Genomic DNA, 20,635 nt, shown 5'->3' with positions numbered 1-20,635 from the left:
TGTATGGGCTCAAGCTGGACATGCTGATAAACCAGAGGCTGATGAAAATAAACATAAACATGCACCACAGCTTCCAGGGAGAGAGGAGGGCAGTTTACTCATTCTCACAGTCTGAAATTCAAAATGGCTGCTGACCTTCAACTATCCTTAGGCCCAGACCCTCACAGACCGAATGACCCTAAGCACATGAGCCAATCCAAAACCAAGCCAGCACACACCACCCAGGTGCAGAATGTTTCTCTAGACTCTACCTTAGGGGAGCGGGAATCAGAATGTAAAATCAGCCCTGGACAGTCTCCAGGTGTCTGATGTTCAAGTAGGAGCTATAGAAGAGTTTCGAGAAGAGAGTTGCGCTAAAGTTGGCAGAGGAAGGTTGTTCTGGAGAAGGTGGTATACCTTCTAAGAGGAAGTTGCGTACCATCTGTGAATGGAGTTTCTAGAGAGAAGGATGGTAGTGCTGGCAAGGGCATCCTCTAGGTGGCAGCTGGAAAAGCAAAGTACCAGATAGATTGAGAGATACCCACATCAATACAGAGGAAGAGAGTGGAGACTGGGTCAACCCCCTTATTGCCAGTAAATAGGCCGATTCTGTAGTGGCGGCCGGAGGCACAAATCAGTGCAGCATCTAGGGGGGCTGCGAGCTTATGTTAGAGTCTCCCAAATGAGGGTGACCACTGGTTCAAAGCCCAGATAGCAGGAAGAACAGAGGCCCAACCAGCCACCCATTCTGGCTCAGATGCCCTGGGAGAGGTTATTGCTGCTAACGAGATTTGGCAGCCGCCTAAACTACCTGGACTGGTTGGAAGGAGCTGGAGCATCCACTGCAGGAGGACCCTGGGGCAACCAGGCCTACCAGACTGAATTTGAAAACCCTTGAAACCCACAACTCGAAGAAAAAGATTAGGGTTCTTCAGTGGATGTTGGACCATGCTCAGACAGAAGCCAAATAGAGACACTTGTAAGAGGCTTGTCTTGTCTATTAACTAAATCATTCCCGGGAAGGAACTGGGCAGCCCGAGAGGTTACAGAGGTAAGAAACCCTGATTGATCTCTGGATTGGACATTTGTTTATACTTCTTTATTAGTACACACTCACAAGAATAATAACCTCAAAGCAGGTGAAGAAAAGAGACACTTTTAGTTATACCCTAGCCTGGTCTTTTTTTAAGCTGATGAGAAGCCTTGCTAAATTGTTGCTGCTCTGAATATTTTGTTCAGAAACCCCTACCAGTAATCCATTACCTTACATTTTGTTTTTATATTAAAAAAAAATAATGGCCTTTGATTCCCAAAATCCTGACTGATACTTCACAGATGATCAGCTAAAGCCTCCTTCTTAGGTGAGCTGATAATATCCACAGTTATTCGGCTATAATTGTGTTTGTTTTAGCAGCACTGTCTTTCTGCAGAATTCCCGGGTGTGTTCCTTCAAAACAGACGACCCCGTGTTCCAAAGAGCTCTCAATATGGTTGTGCAGATCCTGTGTGTTCTTGTGCATTATAGAATTAACGTCTAACATCGTGCAGTGAGAGAAGGAAAATGCTGCTTAACAAGACTAATATTTAATCCAGAGCCCAGGTTCTATCTATGGAAGGACCAAAAATAGGTGAGCTTATTTTATGTTATGTTATGTTGGTTTATACTGTGCACCGCTACCACCTAGGGGCAGTTTCCAGATGCTAACGTAGCTCTGTAAGAAAGAAGAGGGGTTGGCTAGTGAGGGCAGTGGGATAGGATACGTCCAGAAACAGGAGAAACTGGCATCTGTGTGTTGGGTTGCAGATAGTTTAGTTTAGTTTAGTTTAGTTTAGTTTAGTTTAGTTTATTTTTTATAGAGCGCACCTGACCCCAGGGTATCTGAGCGCTTGAGCATATACAAATAATTACAGTTACAGAAGCAGTATATTCAACAGTTAAACAATTACTGTATGTTAATACAGTTACAGAAGCAGTATATTAATTAGTTCTTAGGACCAGGTTGCATGTGGTCAGGGTGAAGATGGCAATAATCGACAAAGCAGGGTATGAGACAGACAAATTACAGTGCTGAATACATAATGGTTCAAGTAGTTAGGCGAAGATCCATTCTTTTACTTTCGATCTGAAGGCCCAAAAAGCGTGTTCGGCTCTATAGATGTTGGGAGGGAGTTCCAGCATTTAGCTGCCAGCACTGTGAAACTCGATCCCACTGCCGTTTTCATTTTAAACTTAGGTATATTGAGGCAGTGCAGGTAGGTAGATCTGGTGGGTCTGGTGGAATGGTGCATTGAGAAATTGACTGACAGATATTGTGGAGCTATGTTGTCCAGGCATTTGTGTGTAATGATGAGTGTGCAAAGTTTAATTCTGTCTTATACAGGTAGCCAGTGAGAATCGCGTCTGGTGGATGAGATATGGCTCGAGTGTGGTATGTTCAGGGCGCAGCGCAGGGTGTTGTTCTGCAAAACTAGTAATATATTCAGAGTGTATTCAGAGGAACCTAGGAAAAGGGTGTTACAAATTTGGACAAGATCAAGGCCCTAGCTAGCGTGAGGCAACTAATTGAGGACAGAAAAGGTTTTCAGGCGTTTATAAGTTTATTGGTGTATGCAGTGGTGGAGGCTGTGGAGTTTACCTGTTTTTTAAGTGAGGGGTGGAATCTAAATAAACACCAAGGATTTTACCTTCCTTGGCAACCTTGATGATATTGCCATGTTAAAGGAGTTGTACCTGTGGTCGAGTTTATTAAGACAGCCTTGTGTGCCGACGATCAAGAGCTCCGTCTTGTCATCATTGAAGCAGAGGCGGTGTGTGGCCATCCAGGCCTATATTTCGCTAAAGATTTCGATCAGCTTTTCGGAGTCTTTCTCATAGCAACCAGTGAGGGTGATGAGGACTTGGGTGTCATCTGCATAGTTTGTGTAGGTGACACCCAGGTTGTCAAGACGATCACAGAGGAGCTTAGTAAATATATTATAAAGTGTAGGCGAAACACAAGAGCCTTCGGGGACTCCACAGTGGATCAGTACAGGCTTGGTGGCTGCAGTGGGTGCGAAGACTCTGGTTGTTCTATTTGTAAGGAAGGAATGGATCCAACTGGCAGCATTTGGTGAGAATGCTGCTGCAGAAGAGAGATGTTCCGTCAAGATTCAGTGGTCCACAAGGTCAAACGCTGCTTATAGGTCTAACAGGAGCAGGAGGGTGAATTTGCCGTTATCTTTGGTTTCGTCCATCTGGATCTTTAGGTATGGTGCGGAACACAATGGCTAACTATAGGGTGCAGCGCAGTTATATCTCGGAGCGCAGCAGGGGAATATAACACGCTATACCAACAGTTTGGATGTGAAGTATGGCTACCGTATGTACTTGAGGCTCCATCTAGAGTATAGCTATCTTAGACACCACTTAGACTGAGTACCAAAATGGCTACCTTACACAATTAGGCTAGATGTTGATGTTTTACTGGAGTAAAGTAATGGCTGTACCCCCCGCCCACACCACACTTACTTTATCCGTCGCTGTAGGTTGTCTGCGTCTGGTATCTCAATCAAACATGTGCAAACACGGAGTGGAGCTGCTTAGAAGGTAGCTGCCTTTGTCTTGTGGCCCTTAGCCGAATGGCGGGCCGGGCGAGGTTGCGCTGGAAGGGCCTCGGAAATTCTGCTGTTCCAGTCACGGGGGGCCTGGGGTTCATTGACCAATGAGACCCAAAAGGATAGGCGGGGGAGTGGGGACGGGTGGTCAGAGGATGGATGAAGGTGAATAGGAGAAGGCAGCTGGAATCAGGGCGAGGTGGCCGCCAGGAAAGAAGCACAGAGACACCTGACTGCCTGAACCAATTACTGAGAGGTTGGGTGGGGGATGAAAAAAAGCCAGAAACAAATAAAGGGCTGCATCACAAAGGCAGAGCACTATAGAAGTAGACCAGCCAAAAACGGGTTGGGAGTGAAAGGAAAACACCAAATAAATCCCTCAGAAAACCAAGAACTATCTCAAAAGACAATTGCAAAATGCATGTAATTGAGGAAACAGAGTTGCAATGATAGCCCAGGGGTGGATGGAGTTGTTGGGGTTATTTTCCCCTTGCACTTTCTGCTGTTCCCTGTGACATTGTGTATATCCCCTTTTAGAGCATTAATTAATATACACACTGTGAGCATATTCCTGTAATTCATCAACAGCAGCAGCTGCCTCCTCCCCACCCTTGCATTTGCATGTAATGTGGCAGGACGAGCCCTGGGAAAAAAGGGGGGGGTCTTTCCTCTCAGACTGTCCCTACATGTGCCACTATGTGTTAGATATATTTGTCCAGTGTCAGTCTGTTATTCAATACCCCTATGGCTAACTTTTAAAATGACCCTGGCGCCTTTAAATTACTATAGATTTTCTATTCTTAGGGACAAGTTTGGCACTTAACTGAGGTTGAAGAAAGCAGGAACTAATAGGAACTGATTTCCATTATTATTTTTTATGTTACTAATTCCATGTTCCATAACTGTTCTTAAATGGATGAAAACATTTCGGCATATAGTTACATGCAACATCAAGCTACTCACCTGGAAGGCTATGTTTTAGTGGCCATCAAGTCAGCAAGTCGTGTGAAGCGCCCGGCTTTTTGCCTGTGAACAATACACATTGTTTCAAAGGACAAGGTGTGTCTGGGGACCCAGTCTTCTTTATGGCATGAATTGTTTTTGATTTCGGCATTAATAGTCTTGGTGTCCTTTTCTCCAGTGCCATCCGCAGAGGCAGGAAGGACACTGTATCATTACGACGGATACCCCTGAATACACCCACATAACCCCATGTGTGCTTGGTTGTACCTCATTGGATGCCTCTTACAGCATGCTTGTTCCTCAAATCATGCTGAACAATCTTAAAGCCCTCATCACCATGGAACCCTCTTACCTCACGAGAAAACATTTAATCTCGGGAGGATCCTGGCACCACAAACTTCCAAGCATCTGACATAAAGCCACTATGTTCAAGAAAGAGAGGGCAGTACCAGCTACACAGCCAGGCTTCAGAATTCCTTATCCCTCCATCGTGATTGAATCCTTGTTCAGAACTTCATGAAACTCCTCAGGCCACTTCTGCTCATCCCCTCGAGAGCCCTCCTCTCCCACCCCTCTGCTGCCTATAATGGCACTGTGGCTGTTTTTTGCCTATATTGTACTGCATATGTTTGCTGGTTAGTGTGTATTCCCTCAGCTGTGAAGAAGCTTGCTCTGCTGCATCTGTTCTGATTACTGACACTTATCCATCTCCCTGGCTGGATTGTCTGCCCTTTACTCCCTCAATCTTTGTTGCACTGTTTTACACACTTTTTTGGGACTCAGCGTGCATTAGTTGCATTGTCTTCAGCAGATTACATCATTCACAAAAATGAATCTGCCAGCACTGGCTGCCAGTCATGTCCCAACTTCAGGATATGCTGGACGGAGGAGTGCTGGGCACGTGCATTTGGGACCCTGGTTGCAGAGGAATGGTGGCACCTAGCTCTATGCAAAGGAGGCAGGTCAAGGGATTTGTTCTCCCCAGTTCTCTGTTCAGTCCTTGCAGCCCTTTTGGGATCCCGCCCAGTACAGGGTTGTCATCTCATAACGCATGGCATGGTATACAGCGCTGAAGTGCCTCCACCTGTTCGTTGGGCAGACAGGGCAGTAAGGGAGCGCAAGTGTAGTTCTCTATGCGCATATACGTATAGACATATTTACAAATGTCTTTAATATTGAATAAAATAAAGACAACACCAGAACTTTATATATAGTCACCTGCAGTCAAAAAGCACCTCGAAGTACATGAGATCTGCGAGAAAGATCTATTCCTTATTGAATTGTCTGTGTTTAATGTTTTAATTTATTGTTTATTTATTGTGCTCTTACGACCTTTTTGCATCCTAAGTCCTTCATTATGATTTTCAATAACATTTAACAATGAATATAAAAATCATAAAACTAAACACAACATCTTGAAGATTGGAGGCTTCTGGGCTCAGAGTGGCAGCCAGGTTTCTGTGCTGTCTTGAAAGCCTGTGCAAAGAGTCCCTCCCGACACAGGACTTGGATGACATTTAAAACAGTTCAAGCTTCGCTTTTGTAATGTACATCATCAAAGCTATGAACCTTTCTTTGCTCCTTTAGCCGCCTTTTTTTTAATGCACACATCGCCACTAGAGAATGGAGTGACACATCGTCCATTGCGGCTCTATTATTAACCGCGCTCGAGGCCTTTTCTTAAAGGAATGTCTTGTTGTTTCTTTCCCTCCCAGGTGCCTGTTCTCAAGCCCATGGACCTGATGGTGGAGGTCAGCCCCCGGAGGATATTTGCTAATGGTCACACCTATCATGTCAACTCGATTTCCGTCAACAGCGACTGCGAAACTTACATGTCAGCCGATGATCTCAGGATTAACCTCTGGCATTTGGCGATCACAGACCGGAGTTTCAGTATCCTTTCCTCTGATGGGACCTGACAACGTGCCAGGATGCCGCTAGCAGCGAAGTAACATTTATTGATAAAATGTATCATCAAAACCCCTGTATAAATTGACATTGTTTACACACTCAGAATGTTCTTTAATGTTTTGCGGGTTTGTTATCCAAAAAGATACATTTGCTATATATTTATATTTTATTGTGTAAATTGCAGATGTTGCTCCAGAACAGCAGAGCGCTCTACAGGGTGTGGGCAGCCATTGCTTGGGCTGGCATCTTTTAACAGTAGCACAGTACTGTGAGTTGCGGTCTGTACATCTGTATGTGCGTCCATTGGGATTACTGATTGTTAGAGATTTGCAAAATAGAAGAATTATGTGGGAATTTGGAGACAATACTGGGTTTGAGTTCCAGAGGATGGGTGTGTGACAAGAGATTTTGTATAGGTCCGCTTTTTGTGGACAAGTTGAGATTCGAGCCGGTTGGTCGATTTTCTGCACGAGGAGCGTGTGCCACCAGATATATGGCGCTTAGCCGCGAGGTACGCTGGTGTGCTACTCGTGATGGCTTTGTAGATGATACATGCAGACTTGAACAGTATCCTGGCCTAGAGAGGAAGCCAATATAGTTTGCATAGGACAGGGGGGATTTGTTCAAATTCCCTCAGTAATAAGACATCCTGGGAGCCCCGTAAAGAGGTTCCCAACTATGTTACTCTATGCATCATAGCTGCTTCCCTCCCCTCCCAATCTGACCATCCATCAGCCCACTCAACCCATGGCCAGACATTGACGAATTTTATCCTACATCCTACCATCAATGCTATCCTAGAGACTGTTGATGCGAGCATTTCATTAGTTAGTGAATGCTTTTTTAGACTTCATTAACAGACTGCCCCTCTTTATGCCTTAGCGGCAAGTAAAAGTGAGATGTTTTGGCTGCAAAAACTCACAAATTTTATTACCTAAATCCTATAAGAATCCAAAACTACATCAGGCGCACTATTACTATGAATCCTCTGCGTTTGCTGATACATGAAGGTCTATTCAGCTCATTATCGCTAAATCCGAAATGCTTGGCTGTGCTTGAAAACTTCTCCTGCAGTAGCTTGAAACTGGGTGGCGCGGTACAACACGGCTTGATGTGTTTATGCCTTACTTTACCACTCCAGCCCATTTCTGTCCTCTTCCTAGGCAGAGAATGGGCATGAGGCAGCGTTTGCATGCGATGTTCATGCAGGCATGACATTACTGGATTCCCGTTGAATCTCCTTTGCATCGGCACTGGCTAATGAGCAGGTGGATTCCATAAACGCCAGCTGCAAGGCATCGAAAACTTTATAAAAACAAATTAAAAAAAAATAAAAATAAAGAGTAAAGGTGATTCTTCTTGTTTTACTCTTTACTTTTGCACTCCATTTTGCAAACGTTGACAATTGCATGCAGAAGACGAACAACACACAGGGCAGAGCACGTTGCTGGTACCCAGCATATCTTTTAAAATTACCCCCACACTATGCCTTAAAGAAATACAATGTTCGGTGGACACATCCCTTTTTGAGCAAATACACCCTAAAAAGAGGCTAGTTCCAGCTCGTTCAATTGGACACTTGCATTGCCCATCTAGGTAATAGAGAAGCCCGAGTGCACTTTACATGAAACTGACGATTCACTCTATGGCAGAGATTGGCCATTGGTGTAAATGTCTGGGGAGAATCGATTGCTTTGATGTGAACTGTTCCCACTGCCATAGGTCTGCATTCTGATGTCTCATTTGTGAACTCTGATTCAAATTTCCATGAGTGTAGAGCAAATCTACAAGGCGCTCAATGTGCATTACAGGTGCTGCAGCAGAGTAGCATCGCTGGCTGGGCTCACCGTGTCATCAAATAACACAAGCCAGCCAGGTTTTCAGGATACTCACAATGAATATGTATAAGACACATGCACATATAATGGATTTCAGTGGAAAATGTTTGCACAGCTGTATCTCTTATTGAGCTCCTATTTCTGATTGCTTATGGAAAAAGATTCATATGCCCCCAGGCTCAAATCCAGAGCCACATGTTGAGCCGCCGCAGAGGCCGAGCAGAGATGCACAAAGGGCTGTGAAGTGAGCCTGAGGGTGCAGCGGGCAGGGTCACACATTGGCACCCATCCAGCCAAAGGCAGGAACTATTGATTGTGTTTGCCCAAGTGATTGCAAGGCGGTTTGGATGAAAACTAACCCCCCCCCCCAAGGAAGGGTTGACGGGACTGAACATGTCTGTCCAGATTGACATGCGTTTGTTCCCCCACCCACGCTGCCATCGGCCAACATTAATGAGCGGTCATTATGCACAGCCCTTGAAGCATTCGGCAGCTGAGCATCCTATCACTTTCGCACGGCAGCTATTGCATCGAGTTCTTAGGTGCACGTTGTGCCCATCCGTTCACTATTTCAGGCTTCGCAGATGCCTCCCTGAAGGGCACAGAAGCAGAAATCCCACAGATGCCCTTCTAGATCTTCCATTCCTCTTGCATTTCTTTATTTATTTCTTCATGTATAAAGCGCCCTAAACCCAGCGGCATCAAGGTGCTGGGAGATCACTCTAGGATGTCACTCTAGGATGTCATCCATATCGTGCTTATTTCTATTCCTACAGAATGGAAAATGATTATTCCCTTTTTTCTTTACTCTATTTTTCATATTCTTTTTATCTATTGTCATATGGCTAATGCAAACCTTGCACAATTATTAATACATACAGAATGATGCAATACATACTAAATTACAAATCAAGATTGCCTACACTTTCATCAAAAATAACATTCCATTAAAACTGAATAAATCCCCCCTAAATTATCAAAATAAAATAATTGATTGACAAAAACACTTCTTGCTTCCCATAACAAAGGGTGCAATCACTACACATATTCAGAAAGAAAACAGATCCTGTAACAATTACAATCTAGAGCATTCCTATACGTTAATCTTATACCATTTCTTTTACATTACAGAGAGCAATTCACTGCCATTTCAATTATGAACTTAACAATGAGATAAACGAGGTATGTCACCCAAATTAGAAAAAATCTCCTTTAAAAATCCAACAACAGCGACTGTCGTTGATAGATGCAAATCACTCATGAATCTTTCCCAAGACTCTGAGGGATCATCGCCGACGTAGAATGGAAACACTTTTCTCTGAACAAAATTCTTTGACTCAACAAAAATGGACAGTCCAACACCAAATTACCTAATGACTCAAACCCGATTTAAGGAATGAAACGCTATTTAAAATGTCATTACCATTACGTTGCAATGGGGACATGGATTACTAATGCAATGGTCACTACAGTAAATTCGCAATTCCCCTCCTGTTCTTCCTATTTGCTGTTGTCCTTTTCCATTTCTAGAGATATCTTTTCAAGCCAAACTAGAACTGGAGCGCCTACTTTTCATTTCATATTTGAGGTTAGGTCGGCACTTTATGGGGCGAATCTGCAGTTAAGGTGGAGGAGTGTTACTACCCTCCTGAACAGTCATAGTGCCTCTGTCCCTGTGGCTGGCTAGAGGGGAAGAGCGTTTTGCCTGGTCATGTCTTCCATCATGTCATGTAAGGCGCAGGAAACCCACAGGTCATGCATGGATTGTGTGATGTTCGGCCAGCCACCAGCAGCGCATTTGCCAAGTGCACGCCGAATACAGTAGCTCAGCGGGTTGCACGCTCATGGCTGTGATCTGTGTTTCATCTGCAGGTCGCAGGCTTAAATCTTGGCAAGGTTCCCTCAACTTTTCATACTTCTGAGGTCGATAAAGTGAGTACCAATTTTGATTGGGTAATAATAATGTATGTGAATATGTTTTTATGTAAAGAGCTTTGGATAAAAGCGTTGTATAAAAAAACACGTTATTGTTATCTCTGCGACACACTTTATGCACTAATCACTTCTCATAGCCAGGGCAATCTCTATCCACAGGGACTGGCCTAACTCATTTATTTCAGCGCTTAGATTTAGTTACACCGCCTTGGAGGACAACCTGCCTTTCGGTTGCATGTGTTCTTGTCCACAGAGGGCATGTGTGCTGCTACTTGCAGCAATCTCCCATGCATGCAACCATGCACACTTCTGATCTGCAGTAATGCGCCCTTATCGATCAGATGATTAATGCATCTCCACATGGCAAATGTGGGTTACATGTGATTTTATTGAATTATGAAACAAATCAATTTTGAACGAACCCAAAACATCGATAAAAATAAGAACACATTTTTTTCTCAATATTTTGGGGGGAGGTTCCCCCCAAACCCTCTTATTTTCTTTTTTTTATTACTTTTCCCCCACGCCAAAAACTAATGTTCCCATTCCCAACCACATAATGTGTTACTTCTGTTTATTGATGTTTTTGGTTCGTTCAGAATTAATTCTTTGTTTCATAATTCGATAATATCACTGCATACCGCCAATGTGGCCAGATGGTTTAACCTTGGTCTTAGACTTGATAGACTTGGCAGATTCCCACCAAACTGCATTTATGAGGTGCAATATCTCAAAGGAGAATTCCCCGCCCTCACACAGTAGCTGCCGCTATTTGTGACACTACTTCGATTGTCTCAAATCATTTCTGTGTTCTACTTTATTTATTCTCTTTAGCGATGTAACCCGCCCCCTCTCCCCAACAGAGACAGTATAGGTTTTCAATGCCTATATTGAATTCCTGTGCACTCTATGGTATGGTATAATGCAATTCAGTGCAAGACAGTGACTCCTCCCATCAGCAAGGTTGTTAAAGTGTGAGAAGGAGTTCATTCTGCTCACCACAATAAGGAGCGAAGCATCAAAGTAAAAAACCGGTGAGAGTAAATGTGTGCCTGGTGACTCAAACCGTCCGCGCTCATTGACGCAGCGGATGTTCTCAAGATCTTGGATGAAAAGGACCGCCTGGGCCCTTCTACACCCTTTAAAATCGCCAGACCCCAAATGTTAGTAACCCAGCTCAGGGATATTACCAGGTGTGATGTCGTCCACAAATGGATCTGATCATTTCCTGCCAGCGTTTGTCTCCATTCCAAGAATCATGCCCTAAGGGGTCACACAAAGGTCAGCATTTTTGCTTGAAATGTTCAGTGTCATTTCACTTTCGTTCCAATCATTTTGGCTTTCCATTCTAGATTTTTTAATTAAGCACGCTGTATTTTAAGCGTTATGTCATCTGGTCCGAAGTTATGTTATCAAGTTAACTGACTGACTTCCACAATAGCTATAGATCAATGGGTGGTACTACATTCTCTGAGACTATGGGCCTCATTACACGGTAGGCGGTAAGGGTTTACCGGTACCGGTATTTTACCGGTACCGGTAAACCCTTACCGCCTTACTACGAGGTCCCTTTGCAGGTTGGAGAATTTAACGCCTGCTTTTTGCAGGCTTTAAAAACCAACCCGCAAAGGGACCAGGGAGCTAATTTGCGCAATTTGCGGTGCCGTAATTAGTACCTTCCCCATTCCCATTATGGCCTATGGGGCACAAATGGAAATGGGGAAGGGCAATGGGGGAAGGGGGAATTACCGCCCCACCAACCTTGGAATAGGGCGGTAATTCCCCTTTCCACCAAGGCGGTGCCGGTATTTTACCGGCATGGACCAAGGTGCTAAAAGCACCTTGGTCCACCGCCATCCGTGTAATGAGGCCCTATGTCCTGAAAAGACTGGGATCCTGACAGACAGCAATAGCGCCTCAATCACAATACAGATGTTGCGCCACATCCGGTATGTGCGCGCAATCTATAGAAAGAGCAAAAAACCTGGGGATTTTGATGACCTGTCACACACGTAAGTGGTTAAAACAAGATCCTACCATCTGAGTACAAAGGGCCCTTCTCTTGGTGCTTCCGCAGAGTGCACATCGTGATTAGACTGGTTCCATTGACGACAGATTATACAAAAGATCTTCCTAGACCCAGAGGACTTCAGTCTTCAGCTGCTTAAATGCTGACTGTAACATCAGGCAGTGCGCACATATCATCGGTGTGTGTCATTCTCCAGGGCGTTACCGGTGGATAAGTGATTTGGCTTGCCATTGGTCATAGAGCCTCCGGTAACCAAAGTCTTGAGTGGCCACCCGATCAAGTGCACCACAACGCACCACCATTGCTCAGCAGATGCAGTGCTGTTTAAAGCACCTTCTCTAGAAATCCATGATGGGAGCCCAGGCCTTCTCACTGATGGCCTCCTAACTGAACATGCACACCGCATTTCCGACTAACTGAAATCCGCCTACATTTCTCCTCCTGTGGAGGCAAACTGGTCATGTCTACCAGTTTTGTAAATCTAGTGGCATGCGCAAGTAATTTGCTTTGCAGGTAACTGTAACCTGACATGGGCAAACAAAAGCATCAGGAGACATATTTGGAATGCTTAATATAGCGATGGTGCTTGCCTTTATAGTGGGCATGGGGTAAAACTCTTCCCATCATTGTTTGTGCGGTTGTGTCTTTGTCACACGCTGTCAGGACGTCCTGATATTTCACTGCTGATTAGAGTTCAACCTCCTTCGGCGCATTCAAAACCACGCACCTTCTTGCAGTCGTCATCGAGGGCCATTAACATTTTAGCATCGTGCTGCGTTATTCAGGAAAGTGCTGATCACAGCTCTATCGATTGCCTTTTTAGACCCATTTCCAGTGATTTATAGAAAACACGACTTCTTCGGATTTATGGGTCCCTGTCCACATCACGGCGCATAATAACGCAACCGTTGATTTCATATCCCTGTGGTGAGCAGTTTGGAAGCAGTTTGTCATGATGCGTAGTAGGCTGTCACGTGCCGAGCAGCGTCTCGGGTATTTTAAAGCTGTCCTGCAAGAGTGACAGAGGTTTCTCTTCAGTGTGGATCTTCGTCCTGTTTTTATTTCTATAGCTCTTGCCTGCAGACCTTCAATTGGAGCTCTTTTAATAAAACAGGACTGCTGCATGCACATGATAAGGCTTGCATCTTAGTAGCACCACGAACTATCTAACCACGCCAAATGCTTCCGGGATTTAATTCCTAGATGCCCCATGTGCCTTTGTCGGTTTAAGCACTCGTACCCCCTTAATTTCCTAGGCAGCAAATCATTTCAGTACCGAAGCTGCTTTGTCGTTGCTATGGTAACGGCATCCTGCTTTCTGCATCTCAGCATCCTGAGACACTTTATGATTCAATTGGCCCTTTCTCTGACAGATCAATACAGAGCCAGGGTCATGTCAGCCTATTTTAATAAAGAAATTCCACATTGCTGCCCCCTGAGGACTGGGTTAATTACAAAATCACACCAGGCCCCTCTTGCAATCAAATATATTAATCATTCCAAGTGTGACCTACATGGTCACGTCATTAGGGAACACGGGATTCAAATGCAATGATCTTCCCGGGTGTGCTCTTGGTTAAGTGCAAACTCTGGCGATGTGCAAATTGGGTAAATCATCAGCCAGCACACAGGCAAATTCTACAAGTCTTAGTTTTGACCTGAATGCACTATTTAACAAGCATGAGCCAATCCAATGGTTGTGACTGCTGTACACGCATTTGCCAGGCATTGGCATGCATTGTAGAGGTACACACACTCCATGCCAGACAATGCCAACGTTTGCTCAGGTGGGATAATCATTGTGCCAGGTATTAGTATCATGTCACATGTATTTCCATCAAATGAGCAGATCCTTACACCAATTCCTGGTTCTGTTATCAGGTCCTTAGACGCTTGCACCGTGTCCGTCCTATGTCCATGTTCTCACACCTTTGTGAATGATATGGCTTGTTGTGATAGAAGTGCCTCATCGGGGCTACACAGGTGTATTCTCTGGCTTGATGCAGCAAATACAATAACTGGTTTGACATCGTTTGAAGGTGAACCGCTGGCCGTTTTATATTGCGCACAATTTCCACAAGATCATTGACAGGGGCCTATTTACAAGTTGACTTGACAATGTGTTGTGTCTTGTGTCTCCCCTGCCCTGGTGCTGTGTGCATGCTAGGAAGATGGAATGCCTACTGGATGTGTGAGTGCTCTATGGATGTCAGTTGGTGGCTGAGATCCTGCGAGAGTGGGAGCTAGTGGATGTTTCCTGTGCTTTCCTTTATACTTACCTTGTAACTTACCTGCTCGTTATTATCTTGATAACTGGAACTTAAGCAGAATAGTTCACTTCCCTGCCTGGTGCCTCTGAGATCTTCTTCACCAAGAGCACATCTTTACGCCATGTCTCTAGAAGCTCTTTGCGACCCTCCTGTAGCTTGTTTTCTACCAGTTATCAGAGTTCATTTGGCCCAACTGACAAGACAAATGTCAGTGAGGACTGTCCCGGAAGCCAATTCGGGCCCACATTCCTCCCTGATGCGTGACGCGAGCTACCAGCTGCCCCGCCTGCTTGCTGGCCTACTGTACAGTGGAGGGTCCCTCCCCCACAACCCGGGCCGAAAAGTGGAGTGCACACTTCATGTATGGTTCATAGCCATCAAATCCCCGTTAAAATTGAGAACGTTCCCGTCAACAGAACAGTGCTGGTGACCTACAGGCCAAGTGTCCCACTCCCACATAAATGGGGGAAAACACATTTGTATAACCCCCCCACCCCAAACAATGAATGAATACATCAATCCCTTCATCAGAAAGATGAAGAACAACAGGGGGTAGGGAGGGAGGGACAGCCCATTGCAGTCGGATGGATTCCCTCACTCCATTGTTGTCTAATTTCTATTCCAGGCAAAACAATTGTAGTATCCATGAATTCATACAGGAGGAATTCTCTAACCCGATGCCTGCTTCAGTGGGCTAGGTTGTTGCCACCTACATGGAGTACTAACACATTGGGTTACGGAAACGGACCTATTTAGCCCATTTGGAACAAATCGTGGCTAGCTGGCATAAACGCAAACCACCAACACCCAACTCATAACAAGTAACACTATGATAGGTTGGTCTTGCGTGTCACACCATATTTTTCATCCTTGGTACAGCTCTCAATGAAAATGAATGCCCACACACCCACGCAACTCTCTGTAATTGCCCATCTTCTGGAAAAGAACAGGGAAAGTTAATACAGAAATATTGGGGCCGTATTATTTATGTATTTATTGTGCACTTATACAAAAAGTAAATTGTGTTTCAAAATGCCCACAGGGTAACGGGGAGGAAAATGGGATAGAAAACACTGAATACACAGGAAGATAAAGACAAACCTACTAGGCCTTGTGAGCATTCAGAGCATGCAATTGCAGAGAGAGGAGAGGGGAAGAGCGGAGGAGGGGAAGTGCTGGAGTGCCCATGCTCGTGAGTGAGCAACAGGTGTAAGCGCCCAGAGTAGGAAGTGCAAGGGAACTATCATCTGTAAAAAATAAGAATAAGTTGCTAAGTGCAGGCCTACAGTGGCGAAGGCCAGTAAGTGCCAAGGCAAGGTGGAGGCTGAAGGCGATTGGGTGTGGGAGGCCAGGGCCCCAAAGGAAACATAAGGGCACTGGTCACCAATCACAGAGACCGTGAAATTAGCAGAGGAGGGAACAAGGGACGGAGGGGTTGAAAAGGAAAGTCTTGAGGAGCATCTGGAATTTGAGGAGGTCCGGCTCAAGACGAAGAGGAAGGGGGAGGCTGTTCCATAAGAGGGAGCCAGCTGTTTAGTAAAACGCTTGACACACAGAGAGTTGGTACCGGAGGAACGTAAAGGTTTAGAGGGAGAGTATTTAGTAAAAGCAAGTTGCAGAAAGCGTGGTTCCTGGCCCCAAACAGCCTTATGGATGATGCAGAGGCATTTGAACTTGATCCGTGCAGCCACCGGGAACCAGTGAAGAGATTTTAGGGCAGGAGAGATGCAGTCCCTGGGTGAGAGGCCAAGGATAAGTCTTGCTGCCTTATTCTGGATTATCTTGAGGGGTCGTAGAAAGGAAGAGGCTAGATTCAAGAGAAGGCTATTGCAGTAGTCGTGTCTAGAGAGAACCAGAGCTCAGGTAACATTGAACTTCTGGGGGAAAGTGAGAAAAGGGAGAATTCCTTTGAGAAAGAAGAGTTGAAAGTTGGACTTCTTGGCAATGTCCTGATTGTAAGGGAGGAAGGAAAGATAGGAGTTGAACATGACTCCAAGGTTCCAGGCTTCAGATGAAGGAGGAGGTGGAGTGCCCATTTAGGATGGCCAGAATGATGGGAAGAAAGAGGGAGTAGGGGTCCAAATTGGAAGGATCTCAGTCGTGCTGGCATTGAGGCAGAGATTGTTGGAAGTGCACCAGGACTGGATGGCAGATAGGCAGTCCGGGATGATGGAAGAGAGTCTGCAGGAAGTTTGAAAAAGAGTTGTGGGTCATATGCATAACACAGGAAATGAGGAAGGCCAGCTGGGCAAGGTGAGTGTTAAAGAGCCAGGGGGAGAGGTTAGAGCCCTGGGGGAGCCCACAGGTGGAGAAAGAGGTAGGTGAGGAGAAGGTGCCCAGAATACCCTGGGATGAACAGTCAGGAGGAAGGAGGTCAGTCAATCCAGTGCCCGCTCTGAGATACCTAGGGTATCTTGGAGCCGGGTAATGAGGATGAAGTAGTTGGCTGTGTCAGAATGCAGTTTCCATGCCTCTGGGTTCTCAGAATCCAGATTGAAGCAGTGGAGACTGCCAACAAGTTCAGTGTGTGAAGTAAGTTGGGGAAAAGCCAACTTCTCCAGGAGTTTCCCCATGGAAAGGGGTGATAGAAATAGGGTGGTAGTAGGCTTGACAGGTAGGGTCTGCTGAAGGTTTTTTCAGGAGAGGCGCACAATGGAGTGCTTGAGTGCTGCCCCACTATTAATAGTCGGGCAGTAATATTTCAGGTCTGACATAATGCTGGTTACATCCACACTTCCAGTGACGTATTTCTCGGTTATATGGAGGCAGACATTGTCGAAAGGAAATTTGGCAAAGTTACCATTTGGGGAAGAAAATGCACCAATTGTTTGTTTGTTTGTTTGTTTGTTTATTTATTTATATAGCGCTCTTGACCCGGGGGTATATATGCGCTTTGAACATCAGGTTACAGGTAAAAGACAATAGTACAGTATTGATAGGGCATAGATAATAGTATTCAAACAATATACATAAAATTGGACAATCGGAGTGCATACATATGTGGTAGGACAGTTATTTGTTGGTTAACCAGGAAATGACCTTAGTTCTGAAGGGTTGGAAAGTAGGTGTAGATTTAATATCCAGTGGGATGGAATTCCAGAGTTGTGATGCCAAAGTTGGGAAGCTGGATCCTCCAGCTCTTTTGAGGGAGTATTTGGGAACTGTTAGTTGTAATGAGTTGGACGATCTGGTGGTTCTAGTGTTCTGTCTTAGTGTAAATTTGTTCGAGAGGTAGGGTGGGGCAAGATGATTGAGGGCTTTGAGGGCCCATAATAGAACCCATAAATACACGCAGGGCAAGGCCTCTGAGACTCTTTCTAATTAGGGAGCATTGCTAGGATGCTGTGAGTCTAGGGGTAGACGTCCTACCCCATACCGCTATGTAAGGTTGTTTTTATCAGAAAGCGAGAATTGAAGTCAACACTCCTTGCCGTCTGAAAAAGATAGAAATCGCTGTTCCTTGCTTTCTGGCAGATATTAATGCCTGCCACTGGTCCTTCAGCCTCTGCCACAAATGATACCTCGGTTGATCAACTGAAAGATCAGAGAATTCACATTGAACCTCATTACGACCCAGGCGATAAGGGGTTGACGGCGCCGTAAAAGGTGCCGGCGCCATTAAACCCTTACCGCCTAATTATGAGGTCCCTTTGCGGGTCCCGACCTTAACGGCTGGTTTCACCAGCCGTTAAGGAAGGAACCCGCAAAGGGACTTTCAAGGTAATTACGGTACCGCAATTTGCGGTACCGTAATTACCGCCTTCCCCATTCCCTTTGAGCCCTATGGGGGCAAAAATGGGAATGGGGAAGGGCCAATTGTGAATGGGGAATTACCGCCCCGCCAACCTTGGAATGGGGCGGAAATTCCGATATTCACCATGGCGGAGTTGGTAATTTACCAGCGTCAACCATGGCGCTAATAGCGCCATGGTTAATGCCAGGGTCGTAATGAGGCCCATTCTCTGCAAAACAAATCTAGGACTGGAATGCTGTTTCATTTAGAGTTCTGATTAGCAGATGGCCAATTAACGTTGGTAGGTTCGACCTCCAATCATCCGTATGTCTGGAGACAACACTGACATAAGCATGTCTGCCATCAGGCACAGCCTTCGAAGCTCTGCCATCTTCAAATGAGAAAAGGCATCAGCTGTGCTATTCTTAACTCCTGGGGATATAACACACTCCAAAAACAACGCCATTACTAAGACAGCACAATATTTGGTTCTTTTAGTAAATGGAGGACCATCTGGAATTTTGAAGTTTGGTTATTAATGTCATCGACCACTGACATACTGTCAGACCAAAATACTATGTATTGTATCACAGCGAGTCACCACACACCCATAAGGCCACCACAATTGAGAACAACTACAGAAGCGTGATGTTATGATTTAGTCCCGATCTCGCCCAGTCCACCAGTGTCTCCCGAAGACCGCACCAAAGCCCACGGAGTATGCAGCATCCCAAACCGAAGAGAGTTTCTCACTAGTGGTTTTGGGGTAATGCCAGAAGACCTGGCCATTCAAATCTGGAATTGAAGCCAGAGCAGCAAGTGCTCCCTCACTTCCTTACCGCCCTTGCCAAAAACCAAATCTCACCTGCCTGCTCATTACCTGCTCACTCTTTGGGAAAGAAACTTGCAACGGATATTGGATGAATGGGCCCAATCGGATATTACTGCAGGGAAGAGGTTTCCAGAGTTAGCCAAATCAGTGTGAGCTGGACTGGGAGCTCAGTTTCACTGTGTCTATGAAGCAATCAAGTGCCTCCATCAGCAAGTGAAGAAGAAGTCAGGAGACCCTCCGATAAATGGGTGGTGAGAATAGAATGCATAGTGTAACGAGGCTGCAATGAATATCTGCCCATCAGGAGGGCACGGCACGGAAATTGGACCAAGTGACCTGTGACCCCCTTCTTAGAGTGTGGGCACCAGAAATGTGGTAAGTCTCCATTCCTCTACCATGCCCACAGAAGACGCGCCCTCCTAACTCCCTCCAGATATCGGACACACCTAGCTGTCGCCAAGGCCCACGAGGCAGTCCCTAATGGCAGCTGCTCATGTAGGGCCATGGCGGCATCAGCACTATGCTAGGGTAGCATAGCAGTGCCATATTCCAATATGACCTAAAAGGGGAGCCGGTTCCATTATGCCCACAGTGGCCTTCCTTTCTGATCAAAAAGGATGCTGTTACTAGCAATGCCTGTCCTTTGAAAATAGAGGTTTTCAAATAATATTAAGCCGTAGGTCCCTAACCTAGTGGGCCCTCTATGACATCAATACCCAGTACTTACTTTCGTAGACGGTCGCCTACTTTTAGGTTTCAATGGGTTGACTCCAAGTGCACTCATATTGTAAAGTTCCCTTAATGCTATATGAAAAACTTGTACAACTATAGAAATACATGTGTGCACTGGTGTAGCAGAGGCAACTGTAGCCCATGTGGTGTGTAGGTGCCCGGATGCTTGGGGGTAAGGGTTCCACTGATGCTGATGCTTAGTGACAGTGCTGGGGGCCGGCATTTTGGCAGGCTTCCTTGTAAAAGAGGACCAAGTCCGAATTCCACTGTAGAAAAATAACCAAAAGATGTGTAAAATTACAACAATGTGAGAGGGTCACCATGATGCAGATGCCGGAGCTGGGCCTCTTATGCAGCTGTGTGTGAACTTGAAGGTCGTTCCAGTGACCATACAGGCATAGATGGTGGCTGTAGCTTTATGAAAGTGAAACTGCCCATATTGGCATAGATTGTGGCCACAGCTTCATGAAAAGGATTTAAAGTGACAGAAACTGGCATGGCTTGTGGCTGCAGCTTCATAAAAATTGAGGTACAGTGACCATACTGACTTACATTGTGGCTGCAGCTTTATGGACTAGATGTACAGTGACCCTACTAGCCTAGATTGTGGCTGCAGCTTCGAAACAGTGACTTAAAGTGAACATACCAGCTGCATAAAAACGACTTGGATTGACAATGCTGTGGAAGCAGGGTTTATGAATGTTGTCAAACGCTTCTGTGTACTGCTGCTATTATATCACCTTCTGGATTTCCTCATGTGTTACCCAAGAGAAAGAATTGTGGGCATTGTGTGGTTTTACATGCCATTTATCTCAGAAA

At 45.3% G+C, this 20,635-nt stretch overlaps 1 protein-coding gene across 4 annotated transcripts in view; it reads left to right on the top strand.

Moving 5' to 3' along the window:
- The window catches only part of PPP2R2C (protein phosphatase 2 regulatory subunit Bgamma), a 1,229,805-nt gene that overhangs the window by 1,034,966 nt on the left and 174,204 nt on the right, over positions 1-20,635 (top strand). For all 4 annotated transcript variants that reach the window (XM_069631987.1, XM_069631986.1, XM_069631988.1 and 1 more), the window contains one exon: positions 6,252-6,429. In XM_069631987.1, the coding sequence (XP_069488088.1) occupies positions 6,252-6,429 (178 nt within the window). The remainder of the gene's footprint in view (positions 1-6,251; positions 6,430-20,635) is intronic.

Source organism: Ambystoma mexicanum, chromosome 6q (assembly GCF_040938575.1).
Source record: "Ambystoma mexicanum isolate Mex_15411 chromosome 6q, UKY_AmexF1_1, whole genome shotgun sequence".
In the NCBI taxonomy this organism is placed as follows: Eukaryota; Metazoa; Chordata; class Amphibia; order Caudata; family Ambystomatidae; genus Ambystoma; species Ambystoma mexicanum.
This window is presented reverse-complemented; position numbering and strand designations above follow the sequence as displayed.